At 37.1% G+C, this 15,404-nt stretch overlaps 1 protein-coding gene across 4 annotated transcripts in view; it reads right to left on the reverse strand.

Annotated features, from left to right (window-relative positions):
• LOC143349707 (nephrin) overlaps nt 1–15,404 on the reverse strand; it is a 565,063-nt gene that overhangs the window by 8,141 nt on the left and 541,518 nt on the right. For 2 of the 4 annotated variants that reach the window (XM_076781155.1, XM_076781154.1), the window contains 2 exons: nt 12,939–13,280; nt 2,482–2,769 (listed from right to left, as the gene is read on the reverse strand). In XM_076781155.1, the coding sequence (XP_076637270.1) occupies nt 2,482–2,769; nt 12,939–13,280 (630 nt within the window). The remainder of the gene's footprint in view (nt 1–2,481; nt 2,770–12,938; nt 13,281–15,404) is intronic. The other 2 variants (XM_076781156.1, XM_076781157.1) reach the window with 2 other exon arrangements.

Below are 15,404 nucleotides of genomic sequence, written 5' to 3' on the forward strand. Positions count from 1 at the left end.
AATTTCGCTGAAAAATTTAGGCATCTACCCCCTGTCGATTTTTCATAAAAATTAGTTTTTCATTTTTGATAATTTTATTTGACGCCCTACAGAAAAGTTGTCTAATACTTTTTTGTAGGTACCCATGAGCTCTACTTCAGAAAAAAGTTTCATTGAAACATATTCACTATTGCAGGAGTTATGGCTGTTTAGAAATTGGACTACTTTTATGGGGTTTTTCTCATTTTACGGGGTTAAGGAACAACTTTTTGAATACTTTTAAGATTTCTACATATTCTCCACTAAAATACGCGTTGTTTGCTTTTTGAAACATTAAAATCCTCCAATCCGTTCAGGAGTTATGATGTTTTAAAGATTTGCATGAAATTTCAGTGAAACATATCAATGGTATGGTCAGACATTATATTTTCGGCAAAGAATTTTTATCTCGAAAGCGCGTAGGATTTCGGGGATATGTGTATTGACTAAAAATGATTATAATTGACCCCCGCAATCAAAAACAATTTTTTTAGAATGATTTGAAATTTTTTAATTTCGCCGAAAAATTTTGCAATTGGTATGGAACTTTAAACGTTAATAACTTTTTAACGAAGCTTCAATCAATAAATTGGTATCCTTGATTTTTGTTTTATTATGGTCTGTAGAATCTCCCATTAAAATTTTTCCCAGAGGTGGCCGAACATTTTGTATGTTCCAATAGAAATCTTTTGTTTTTTTAACGTTTTGCTTGCTTCATTTTTATAAAACTTATAGTAAGAGTGAATTAAGTAATACACAGGGTGTAGAAATGTTTATCGAATAGTTAGAATACTTTCTGAAGTTGTATAAAAACAGCAAACAATATAAAGAACACAGAAATAAATTGAATTGTTGACGTGTAACATGCAGGAGAATAATATGTATCAATTTTAAGGGTTTTTCAGTTTCCATCTCGTGTTCGGTGGACCAAAGGAGAGTTTGTTTAAAAACTTTTGCTCTTAAAATTACTCTTCTTTGACTCTCTACTGTTGATTTTCTAAACCGACTTTATGGCTGCTTCGTTGCGATCTCGTTAGCAGACAAAGCTGCTGGCAAATTCTCGGAAATATCAGAGAAACGAAACCGAAGGAAACAGAATCTTTTAAAAGAGGGTATTCTGGTAGCATCTAACGAGCTAATTGCCGCCATTTCTTTTTATCCGGTTTCTTCTCCGTTCCACCAAGATATCAGCTACTGTAAAATACCCTTACATTAATTCTTTCGGTACGGTGGAGTCTGCCCGAGAAGTTCTATTACTGACGAACCTGTCCGAAGTTAATCAAGTCACTTTATTCTTCATTAAATGCACCGCGAGCGACGAAGGTTGTACTTAGTCTCATGCAAATAACGTTGAATAACTTCGTTCGCGCGATTCTCGAAAGCTTTTCGGCATAATCGGAATATTTAACGATCCGTGGCAATAATTATCGTGTGAATACGTTTCGAAGTAATTTGGTCCTCGGTAACGAGCACTAATATTTTACATAATTGCGCGTAAATACGCGAGATACGATAAGTAATCATTTTATAGGGCATACGGTATAATTTGTCTCTTTTTCGTGATTAGGGTGCAATAAAAGCAAGGTACGAAAGTATTGCACGATAATTACAGAGCAATATCTTCGCTTTCGAGTGATAGAAAGCAAGAGAAATATTCAAAGTTATGGTGGACAGATATATTAAGTGTAACTTAACTCTTTACACAAATATAATATGTATTATAGCTTGATTCAAGTTTCATTTACGATAAAATTGAATTTAGAAAATATATAAACGAATATATTAAATTTAATTTAACTTAACTTGACTTGATTTAATTAAATATGGAATAAAATTGTTCACTTTTGGTGCCTCGAAATCTTGGTGCTATAGTTACGCAATTTATTAACTTTGCTGATATTTGGATGAAATTCATTATTTATTAAAGTTTTAAGCTTATATAGTCAATTTTCTTGCATTACAACTCAAAAGTCTGAAACATTAAAGGCACTTAGGTAACCGAAAGGCTTCTCTGGAGTATCTAGTCACCGGTTATAACAGTTGAGGTCGTCGATTTAACACTTCGACTGCCACGTCACCCATATGTGGGTGACAGAACTTTTAACAGTGGAATTAAAACAATTAATTCTCAAGTCGAAATGTCAAAGAAAATAAATTTTAATAGGCTCCATAAATTTTACTGATGTCACGAAAGTGAGTAGTACAAGTTTTAAGTTATGTAGTTTACGATTGTTTAAAATCAAAGTTTTAGGCTCGTATACAATTCTACGGTTTTAGACTGGCAGTCAACGTGTTAAATACGTGTCAAAAAATTCGTTCGTAAATGTCTATCCGGTGTTTATCGACGTCGCGCAATTGTTTCCGAAAAGTGAAATACAATTTGGGTCATAAAGGGTTAAAGGGTGAAGGTTTGGTCGTGGTACGAGCCCGGGCAACGTACCAGATGCTCGTTAAATTACCTACCATTAGCGTGAGGAATTATATCGGGGTCCTTCTCGAAGCTCTCGATGCTGTCGGAGTTGAGAGGCAAGGTCGACGATTTATCACGTGGAGAGGAACTGCCGGTTCCGGACGCAGCCAGGTTCGCCATGCCACCGTCGTCGTGAGAGTCCTTGTCCTCCTGGGGCCTAGGTCGATAGCGTAATCTCACCGCGAGGACTATCACGAAGATCACCAGTAGAAGACCCGCTGTTGCACCGACCACTGCGCCGAGGAGTGGCCCGGACAACGACAGCATCACCGGCGTCAGAGCTAGAAATCGCAGTAAATGCTTTGAGTCCTCCTTCGACTCCCAAGGAGATTGGGATTTGATCGTTGAAAGGATGCTGATCTCGCGAGGATTTCCCTTTGGGAGGCTTGCATTGAAAGGGATTTCGTGGATCAGGGGTTCGCGAGGCTTGATTTCTTGTCTTTGCGTTATTTGGGTGAACACGTCTTATCGCTGAGCGATTCATTCTTTTTTTTTCTACGGTTTCGCTTTCCGTGGGAATCGAAACATGTTCGGGATGTGTGGGACCCAGACTCGAAGCGACAACACAAACGAACACACATATCGACGGTATACACATTCTCTTTCATACATCTTTCAGTTTTCTACATTATTTATTTACTGATATTCTTTCGTTTTACTTTTTGTAACACAAGCATACTCTAGGGGATTCATTTTTGTTTTTCTTTCGGCTACATCAATTTTACGTCAAGTTGGGACATAATTGTGCGTTTTAGAAACTAGTCACTAAATACTTCTGCAACGACATCACGAGTTTTTGTTTATAAGAATTACCTTTCCACCGAATTTTAAAACAATTTTCAGAGATAAAGAAAAAATCGAAGCACCCTATTTCGCTCGATCGCGATTTATTTGTTCGTGCAATTTCGATTGGCAACTTGATTTACGTTCACGGGCACATTGTAGGTAATAATGGATTAATATCTCGATAATAAACGAGCTCTCCGGGCTGATTAATTATGGTCCAGCGAGTTTCGTATTTAGCCAACGACAATTATGTAAATGAAATTATCGCTGATTGTCGTTTCCGGTCGCGACGATGTTATGGACAGTCGCCTGGTCGGAATAAGGAAACCGCCATGACTGAGGGGGAAAATGGCTGAGTGGGGATAAATTTTAACTTTACCCGTGTCGCGTGCATCGTTTAAATATTGCACGCTGGACGTTTAACGGTTCATTCGAGGATATATCGAGCAATCTCGACGGGGAACATACATTTTTCAATCCCGCGCGTGGCTCGATTCAGTTTATGCCTTTCGTGCCGCGACGTTTACGAAACTAACGTTAAAATTAAATGTGCTTTCAAACGCGAAAGGCTGCTCGATATTTTTACCAGCCGTACGCTTTTTCGTTTTCTCTTCTCCGTCCATACTGAGTTCACTGTTTGATTGAAATTTAAAATGTGTTTCATCGTCTAAAAACGACTGTTAATAGTGTTTGGCCATTCATTTCGAGCTAATAGTTTATTAATTAGACAATTACCCTGCGTTCTTTACGGAAGTATACACACACTATAGTTGGATCAAACGTAATTCAAAGCTATGAAGAAGTAGCTTTCTATTAAACTAAATTGAAAATAGATTTTATAATCAATTATAAATAAAGATATAAATAATTACAAACTATAGTTGGATCAAATGTAATTCAAAGCTATGAAGAAGTAGCTTTCTATTAAACTAAAATGAAAATTTAAGAAACAATTATAAATAGAGATACAAGTAATTTCTATTAAATTAAAATGAAAACAGACTTTCCAATGTGTTACGAATAGATAGACAATTGATTTATGAAATAATTTCTATCGAATACAATGAAAATAGATATCGTAATCAATTACAAACAATTTCATTACGTAATTTGGAAATCTAGCGTGAATTACACTCAAGGAGTTCTTGAATTGTCAAGTGTGTTTGATTCGATTATAGTATCGACGCGCTGCATATCATTGACTATTGAACGTGTCTGAACGCTCCCTACTGATTTGCAATTGCATTCTATGCATTGCTTATGCATTCCTGCCATTCTTGAGGAGTTTGCACACGACACGGTTGCTCAAAATCGTCTACCATAATTCAGATTATAATTCAAGGTGATTGTACCTCAAAAAGAAAAGCATCGTAGGTTCTTACGCGATCGTTTTCCTTATTTTCACGAATTTTTAGACGTAGCTTTTGAATCGTACGACATTTATTAAGTCGTCTACCTAGTTGCAAAAGTCGATTTTTATTTAATTACATTCTCTCAAAGATTCGAACCTTAAAATCTATCGTGGCAGGGTTAAAACTAAAATCAATATGGCTCTCATCGTGACTGTCGTTGAAGTGGTCGTCGTTAGCGGTGAAAAGAAAAGCTGTGCTTCATCTAGGCATATTTCATACTACGCTCGAGTTATCGTAGCAAGACTCCATCATTCGCATGCAATGACAAGGTCTACAAAGGAACAGGTGAAACATAAATCTACGGTCAGAAGCGAAAGCACGCTGTTGCAAGCAAAACCATGTCCAGTGACGCATTCGATTCCTTTCGATGCTTGTAATTTAACTCGTTTATTTGTTTAACGCATTCGTCAAGTGCATAGAGAGATTCAGATTCATCTCTCCACTCTATGGCTCTTGGAATTATTTGTCATACGAAAAATTCAAAACCTTTTTTCGTTGTAAACTTACTTATTACTTAAATTTGAAGACGAACGAAAATAAAATAGCTCTGTTTATTGAAAAGTATGGAGCAGAAGGTGATTTAATTAAAATCGAATATGCAAATAATCAGATAAAAATTTTACAAATATTTCACTAGGTTCAGACACACTATAAATTTTGCTTGTATAGATACGTTATAATCAAAGCGTACGCACGTGTGTGAAAATTGTTTTTTGAAGCGGCCTCGGGTGCACAGGCAGTTATACATAATAAAACAATATTTAATTTAATCTATTATTAACTGTACAAATAAGAGTAATTAAACGTTTCGATCAACTGCTTTATTGCGTATAATTGTTCGTTATTAGTACAGGCAGATTGGTTAGTTTATTTCAACAATATTGTATATCATCAAACAGTGAGGATTCATTAATTGATATTCCAGTGATTCTTCTGGAAAAAATAGATTAGTATTTGTTTGACCCAATACGCTTTCGTCATTAATTTTTATCATTATAATTTGACACAAGACTGGTTCAGATCACCTATTTAATTATTTTCATCGTTTGAGTTTGCAATTGTTTTAATACGTAACATCAGACAATACATATAATTTTATCGAGAACAGGGTGTCGAAATGTCCAGGAAACGCTCGTAATCAGAAAGAAAGGCAAAGTATTACCCTTAACGCGACAGAAAGAACTTTTCATCGAACAATAAACAGTTTACGGAGACAATAGGGCGGAGAGATGAAAACGAGCCACTCGGTGTACCGCGAGGCCGGTCAAATGAGTGAACGAACGCGTCAAATAAATAATGACGTTCTAAAAGCGTGCGGAGATTTCTCTACGTGGTCGGTTGTTCGCGTATAGTTAGGAGTTTCGAGAGACGCTCGTAAAAAGTAGCTCGTAAAATCGTTATGCTTCCGGCGATACGATTGTAAAGGCACTTCCGTTGCAATCCTTTCTTTCACCGACGGCAATTTCTATATTTTCGAAATATTCGAACGATAAGTCGACCGATGAAATATAATTGGCGATCGGTTCGATACCGTACAGACAAATAAGAAAGTATTATTTCGTATCGAACCATTTTGATACCAGATCAATCACGCACAGAACGTATTTGGCATTCGTTTCTAGTACCGATACTTTTATAACGAGCCACAGTTTTCTGTCGTTTGATTTGTAATAACGATACATAATAGCCCATCGAGACCTTCGATGCATCCGGAAATAGTATTCGAGGGACTGCATATTGCGATCAAAAAATTTAAAATCCAATTGTTCTGAGGTGTATCTGTAACTGGATGAATCCAACGTCGATTTTCATTATATTTTTTCATAACAATAAACGTACTCGTTATTATCTGTACACGCGTGGAGGAAATTCCCGATGTCAGTGATTTAAATTTTTTTAAATTTTATATATTGGTCTCCCGGCTTTCTATTATTTTTGAAAATAATATTATTAAAATTGTTCGTATATAAAGTTACGTGAAAACCTAGTTCGGAGTTATAGTTGCCGAAGGCTGATGGACAAAATATTAAATTTATTTCAAATTGTTATTCACGAAATTCAGTCACGAATAAAATCGTACGGCCAGCTAATTTCCAGCATAAAATGAAACTGTTACGCATCTTTTAAAGGAGTAGAAGCAACCATGCAAATAAATTATCATTTTCTCTAAAAGTATTATCATTCAATTGCTCTTCGTTGTATATCTCTTATTTTTTACACTTTTAGACAAAATCTCAGGTGTCTACCATCAGGGGAACTTCCTCCACCAGAGTCAAATATTCCTTTTCTATAATTCAAATTTTAATTTTTATTTCAAGAATAATGAAATATTCTTAATAGAAAAAATTCATATAAGATTTCACGTAATATATGCGATTAAATCGCGACGAAGCTTCCGTTAAATATTAATTTTAATTAGCCAAAGTCGTCGTTTGACCCAATGTCTGTCCCGCGAATTAACCGAACCGATTAATTTCGAATTAATCGATTATATCAGCACACTGGTGTAACGCTGCCGTCTGGTCGTGTTTATGTCTGCAATACCGCTAGCACGGTCGATCGAATCGATCCATGTAAGCGGTCCACCGACCGCCAATTAGCCGATTCAGTTTACGAGGCTTGTTTCAAAAGTTTTCGTAACGGCGGGAAGGGAAGCACGTCGATTCGATGTACGTACACGGTAGCAAAGTATAATAGGTAGACTTATCAGCACAATTTGCAATTCGCCGCCACGAATCGTCGAAAGGGGATACGAACATAACGTTTCTCCATTATGATTTGCTATTGTCAAAATATATAAAAGATTCACTAGCTTTTATATTGCACCCGTTATATTGGAATCCTGTAACGTCGAGGACTGTCGGGGAATAGACAGTGACGTTAATTAATACTGCTTTAATTTAAATGTTAAATGGAGTTTCTTAATCGTTTCGAGAATTACAATTCGATAAAGTTTCCAGACTATTTCTTTAACTTGTTACACGCATTTGTTTATCTTATGAGAACGACATTCTCTCGAAATAGAGGGTTCCACTTAGGAATATTCCACATTTGCACGTAGTGCGATGGAATTTCGAGAGTAAATAAAAATGATAATATTTGTCCATCGAAAAGGGTCCTCGTTGGACTTTTTGGGAGAGAATCGCGTCGAGAGGCTCGGTATGCAAAATTATTTAAATCGAACGATTCCATCGACGAAGATAACGACTTTTTCCACGGCGAAACGCGACGATTCTACGGACAATGCGTTCGCGGAGATCGTGAATTAACGTTAGGCCGGTAATAAATCTGGGATTTAGATGCACTGTCCAGAACTGGGCTGACACTCAAGTTCGAGATTAATCAAAATCCACTTAAATTCGCGAACTCCTGTAAACGACCACCCTTGTTCTGCTCCCGTGAATCTAAGTTGATATTAAACGCACGAGGCTCTCGTCGGATTCCAACCCCTTTCAGCGATTCCCAGGATGGGGACCAGAGTTAATTCGAAAGCGATTTTATATTCCTGTCGGCGCTCTTTGGAAACATTTTTGCCTCGCGTCAACTTGAGCATAACGCTCTAACGACGGTTTAATTTTTCGCCCAGAGGAACGTAACACGTATTCCGGAATTTAAATTGGACAAATAATTTGTACCATAAACGGTTTTATTGAAATTTCAGGAAATATTAATTTACCATTGAAACGGTGATTGCAAAGTAAACTTTGATAACGTTTGAGCGTTTCGATATTATGCGTATAGCGTATTAAATTATTTGATACACGTGTTAGACGATCTTACGCGATAAATAGTGAGTTTTTACTTCAAATATATTTTTTTTATATCTTATTTATTCCGTCAAAAACAGTTGATCTCAAACATCGTTCTTTAAAATTGGGTTTAATATTGTATTTCGTGTATAATTACCGTTCATAATTCTCTGGTCCGTCATGGAAAATGCATATTAAGGTTACAATTTTACGAAGCGACATTATCATCTTACTTTCTTACATTTAGTCGTTTCAAGTTACTACTTTACTATACATTTTACAACTCTCGTACGAAATTAAAATAAGTATGCAGCGAGTAAAATTGTGAGAGGAAGCAAATTCTGAAGATAAACGCGTTTAAAGTAAAAAAAGGACTTGTGGAAAATATAACAGAAACGTTGGAATGGTATTAATGAAAAAATACTGAAAAATTCAGAATTCCACCATTAATTTGAACGATACTGATACACTCATAAAACGAAAATCTTAAATTGTTCTCTATTATTTTATTATAATTCATATTGCTTCATATCGTTATGGGCGTTCCTAAAAATAAAACAACGAGCCCCGGATTATTTTTCGTAGCTTTCGTTTTATAGAATTCCACCATTTCGAACGATCTACTCGATACACTCATAAAACCAAAATCTTAAATTGTTCGCTACTATTTTATTATAATTCATATTGCTTCATATCGTTATGGACGTTCCTAAACATAAAACAACGAATCCCGGATTATTTTTGGTAGCTTTCGTTTTATAGAATTCCACCATTATTTCGAACGATCGTTTACTTGATACTCTTGAAACGAAAATCTTAAATTGTTCGCTACTATTTTATCATAATTCATATTGCTTTATATCGTTAATTCGTTATGGACGTTCCTAAAAATAAAACAACGAGCCCCGGATTATTTTGTCGTAGCTTTCGTTTTATTTCGATCCAAAGTTCCCATGGTTCGCATTAGAAAGCTTTTGTTTTTCGTCGGATTGTTAAAGTATCGTACGTCCACCGGATTAATCGGGTTCCAATTACGGAATTCGTTTATTTATAAGACTAATCAAGGCCAGGATTTACCCGTAGCCCGTACACGCTGGCACCAATGTACACAATTCCATCGTGTCTGGGAGCATGTTTATCGAACTTCTCTCACGACAGCGAGGAAGATCGGGTTCAGCCGCAGACCAATTTCAGTTGAACGTCCTCCGGCAGGTTTGCACGTACAAGCGGTTGTCTTAGTGGTGTCCCTTGGAACCAGAGTTCCAGACTTCTCTCTTGTGTACGTACCAAACCGTTTACAGGATGTATACGCGGGGACCTTTGGCCACGAATTCGCGGAGGGGCCGTCCATTTGCATATTCGCGGCGGTTAGCTGAAAGACGTTTTGTAATCAGGTTCTGCGGCCCCGTTTATGGTTCACTTTAACCCGTTAACGCAGCAACGGACGTTTAATAATCGCCGACACGTTACGCGAGCCGAGGTAATGTCCCTTTACAAATTTAATCAGCACCGGGCTGTTTCGATGTCGAACGAAGGGGAGGGGGAGGCTGATCGTTTAATCTCTAGGATTAAATTAAACGTACTCGAAACGAGCCGATTCGAGCACCGAGGTAAATGTTTTTAGACGGTCGACCCCTCGATGTATCGGGGTCTACCGAATAATTCTCTTCCCTGTTTCCATTAATGCTTTTGCGTACGATTCTCTGTAGGTTGGTACGACATTCAGCCCCCGAGGGATGGCTGGGAATCCTGGTCTTGCTGATCCCTTCGACGTTGTCTACAATTTCTAACAAAAGGGTGTATCTATTACGAAGCGTTCCAAGTTTTTGTTGCCAAAACCTTTTCAGCGTATTCCAATGGCGGTTGGGGGGTTTAATTTTTCTATTCCACGTACCCCTTTTCGAAATAACCTTAACATTTTGCCAACTGCACGCTTTTTGCAAACTATACAAAGAAACATAGTTTTATTTAAATAGTACGCTCTTGACGTACGATTTAATTTCAAATAATTTCTCAAACCTATACTATTTAATTTTGTTTAAATTTGTTCGTACAAGGGATAGCCACGAGAAAGAATAGATTTGTTTTATCTATATATCGTGAATGTGAAACTGTGTTGATTTTAATATACAAGACTTTATGACGAATCAGAAGCCTCACGATCGTGAAACTTCACAGTAGAAACTTATGGCGAGTCAGACATGTTGCTGTACGTCAAAGGGTTCATAGAACATGGGGATTGCAAATTTTAAAATAGTATTCATCCTAGACTTTCTTGGAACATCAAATTACAAGGTGCTAATGAATAGAAAAATATTCAACAATGTTTCATTGCAATTTTATTATCGTTAAATGACTGCTTTTATTTAAATGTAAGAATCGTACGAAAATTAATCGAGATTCTGTAATTAAATTCTTCGAAAATTAATTTTTCAATTTTATATATATATTTCTAACCGTAAAACGTGACATTGGCAATGTGTTAAGTGGGTATTCTAAACAAGGATCATTCCGTCTAGTTGCCAACTTGACGTTGCCTAATAACATTTAAAAAAAAAGATATTCGCGAGAACGTAACAGAACTGGGTGCGTCAACGAATGGTTAGGTTTCTTGTTCGATAAAATTCAGCTTATAGGCCAGCCTCAAAGGCAGAGAATGATCCAATATTGAAATCGATGATCAGCTGGTAGATTGAGCGTGGATTGTGTGTTCCGGATATGTTGATAGATAGATCCGATAAGGTGATCCGATGGTTTAGCGGTAAAATTGAATTCTATTCAACTGGCTAGTTGGTACCAGATTAGTTTTAGATTGCAGTATATCGGAGAATCCCGAGTCAGCTTTGACGACGAGGTCCAACGATTTGACGACATACATATGTCGATTCCGTGTTTACGATGCTCCGAATCGGGTCTGGTTAATTTCAGCAGAGGCGAACGTTAATTTTGGATCAGGTTTTCAGTCGGATTTACCGGGATGATCCAATGATTTAATGATTAAAGTGGGAAGCCAATTGATCTCTACATGATCCTGGATTAAGTCTAGATTATGTTCGGTCATCGTGAATTCCGGATTAGGCAACGGTGCACGTTTGACAGCATAATTTGACACTCTGATACCGTGCGCTGATTCAAGATCGGGCGTTGATTTACATAATATCGATCCAGTGGATCGAATATTCTTTGTGTAAACTACCCTTGGCAGAATCCGTTCGTCCAAAATAGAGGAATAATTCTGGTTCGTATAATACGATACAAAAATAAATTCTACGTTTAGATCTTTGATTAGATCTTATTGTTAGATTTAGATTTTTAGAATCTTTTGTCCCTGTAACGCCTACTTTATTTTTAAAAAAATGATCACTTATAGATATATTGTTGCAAGGGCAAGATGGTATATAAAACAAATTCTAATTTTATGAATTCGACGAATATTAATATTTATCAGCGTGGAATAACTAAAAATTGAATCGCGCATGTGTTTCAAAGCAATGCTACATAATTCATCGATAGTCTTTGCAAGAACATGTAGATACTAAACTGTTAAGCATTTCATTCTGCGTAGTTTATTATGATTACAATTTTAAATATATATTTACTTCGAACGTTTCGATTCAATTTCGAGTCGTGTTCAGTCTAACAAAATCTAATACGAAGAAGTAAAAATATATTGAAAACTAAACTATCTACTTTGAGAATAAGCAATAAAGAATGTTGGTGTAAATACTGATGAAAAAAAAGAAAACTTATTGTTAAAAACGCGAATTATCGAAGATTGGTTTTCTCAAGGTTTATAATATTTTTATTCACGTTTCTTAGACACACGTTTATTTTTGTTATATCTTATAGAATCAGAATTTTTAAAAACTTCACCCTCCCCCATTTCATCTTGTACCATCATTTACACCAATACTTTTTTACTCTCATTCTTACAATAGATTAGCTTCCAATTTATCCTTAATTTCCCGTATTATACAATTCTTCATATTACAAATTTTTTCTCGTTGAAGATGACTCTCGAATCGAAAACGTTCGAACTAAATTAAAATTTTAATTCCTTCGATTTGCTCCTGACCGAACAAAGACTCTAATTTCTAATTTCCGGCAAGCCTCAAAGTTCCTCGAACTCCCTAACTCGTACATTCATTCACCAATATACGAAACGTCCTCGAATCAGACTCGACGCAAACCGCGCACGTCGAGAGTGTTTCGACCGTTATGTAATCCCGAAAAAAACTGCGTGTAAATACGACGATATAGGAGATCACGATTCCGTATCAGTTTAAATAGGATGACACGCAAGATTGATGGCGCGCGACAAACGCGGGAACTGAAAATGGTTAGCCACGTCTCGCTCGATTCTGGGAATGGTCTCTGGGATCGTGTTTATCGCGAGTCGTGGACGTTGGATTTTGGGGGGTGGGTTTGTTTGTGGGTGAATCGGGGTACCGAATCGCGATTTGCGCACGCTGGACTCGAAATCGAACACTAGCTGGCCCCTACCTGGGTATCGTTGATGCTCCTGTGTCTTACCCTCCTGAACAAAGTGCGGGCTGTGAAGTTCGATGGCGTCGCTCATCGCGTGCTCCGTTATGATCCTCAGGGAGAGCAGCAGCCCGGAGTAACTCCTCTCCGCGGGCAGATCCGTGATCTCGAGCATGCTAGGCGTCATGCTAATCGTCGACCCTAGAAGACGCCTGGTCTCCGCGTCGTAGACTTGCAGCACATAGGTGGCAATGGGCTGGTTGACGGACTTGCTCTCCGCGCAGCTCACCCTGACCATTGTCCGACTCTCTTCCCTGATCGTACAATTCTCCGGTGGCAGAGGATGCTCCAGGCTTTCACCTGTTACCACACCGGCACAACACACCTGCCTCAGCCTTCTTCTACAGCTACTTCGTGGGCTTTTATTGGGATACTTTTTTTTTGCACGGGGCTCTTTTGCGATAGATTCTTTTTGGCATTCTTTAAGGTACAGGGTCATGTGGAGGTTCAAAGTTGGGGCTTTAGGGGGTCTCGTCGAATAAAATTCGAATTCGTGTGTTTCGGATATTCGAATATTATTCGAACGCTATTCGAATGGTCGACTTGTTTAAATAGTTGACATTCGTTAGACTTGGGGCCCAACAGTGAAAGTTATGTGGGTTGCTTCTTTTGTATTTACAATTTTCCGAGAAAATGTTCTTGCAAAGAAAGTATTTCTTGAGGAAGATCGTTGAAATAATTGCAGAAAAAATTGATTCAAAATATAAAAATATAATTGTAACTTAAGAATCTGAACAAAAAACTTATAGAACTCATTGTTCTATAAGACTTCGTGTTCGAGGGTTAATAGGTTATTATTTTGTTTAGGCATTGAAACATTTATCGTTTTAAATTTACTTTATCCACGTAGAATAGCCTTTTATTCGGTTCTAACACTCGTCGTGGGGTATTCTGCACGCGTCGCCTTTGGGATTTTGATAGTTTCGAGATGCAAGTATACTTCTTTAACCCTTTCAATGGCAAACGACGATACCACAGTGGACGTGAATTGAATTGACCGCTCAAGGCCACTTCCCAACTGCGAATAACGTCACAAACTACCTCTTACGGTATGGCTATGTGCCTCCATATCTGAGGGACAGAGATAAGGACGAGATACATAGAGCGGCAAACTACCTAACTCAGAGGTTCCCAAACTTTCTCTGTTCATGGCACCTTCAGCGATTTTTTCAAATAAATTTATTCTATTCTATATAATTTATTTTTTATCATTGGGCAGAAAAGAAAAAATCATTACGGGAATATCGAACCCTTTTCACTCTTAAATCATCCTAGACCCAATACTAAGTTAACGAACAAGCAAAGAAAACAGCTTTAATTAATCGTTGTATCAAAACATTTATGTACGTATAAAATTCCCATCGATTTCAAGTAAAAGATACAATTAGCGAAGATAATTTATTTCTAAACTTGTAGAATCATAATCATATGAAAATAAAAAATATTCGTAAGAAGATTACGCACATATCTGTCGTATTGACCATGATCTTCGCAAAAAGAGAAATTAGGAATTTCGTAGATATTATTAATATAAATTCTTATTACTTATAAACGTTTCGAAAACACGAAAGTTTGGGAACCACTGACCGGAAGAGTGTGGATCTCTCGAAGACCCTCAGCGGCCAGTTGCATTTGCGTTCACTGTAGTACCGTGTGAAAGTTATCTATACACATTAGTGTGATTTGCACAACGCGAGAGTTAAATCTAAATCTTACGAAGCTGCTTTAACCTAACTTCTATTAAAGCCGAAAAATTTACAAACATTATTAAATTGAACGCAGAACTTTACCAGTTTTTGTAAAACGTGTAAAAATCGCTGATAAACGAACCATGTTTCGGAGGATCGTTAGAAGAGAAAAATTTACTACGAGAACTCTTGACTTTCGACGAAGCACGGTTAAAAAAAAAAGGAACCTGTACATTGTTTCTCGCGTGTTTAACTTTCACGGCAAGCAGAAATTTTACAGCTTAGGCAACATTTTTCAAATTTACTTTTCGACGGGGATATTACACGGTGCCTCGTCTGACTAGTTAGAACCAGTTGAAACAAATAAAGCGTTGTTATGTATGCTCACGGGCACTCGACGCAAGTAGAAACAACGAGTTGTGGTCAGATGCGCGGGACAAGTCTTATTAGAGCGAGTTTTTGATGAATTTTCAACGTCAGTTATATCGAAAATAATCTTGCAAACAATTTTTCGTTTAATATGATATGGTTTAACGAGCGGTTCAGGATGATTATAGTAATTTTATCGTTGCTATTGTAGCGACAAAAATATACAGGGTGTTTGGCCACCCCTGGGAAAAATTGTAATGCGTTGATTGAAACTTCGTTAAAAATCCAATGTATTTTTTGGATACAACGCATTGTTGGAACTTTGAATCATTAAAATCGCCCCATTCGTTCAGGTAGTAATGATGTT

The sequence above is a fragment of the Colletes latitarsis genome, chromosome 14 (genome assembly GCF_051014445.1).
Source record: "Colletes latitarsis isolate SP2378_abdomen chromosome 14, iyColLati1, whole genome shotgun sequence".
NCBI classification, from domain to species: Eukaryota; Metazoa; Arthropoda; class Insecta; order Hymenoptera; family Colletidae; genus Colletes; species Colletes latitarsis.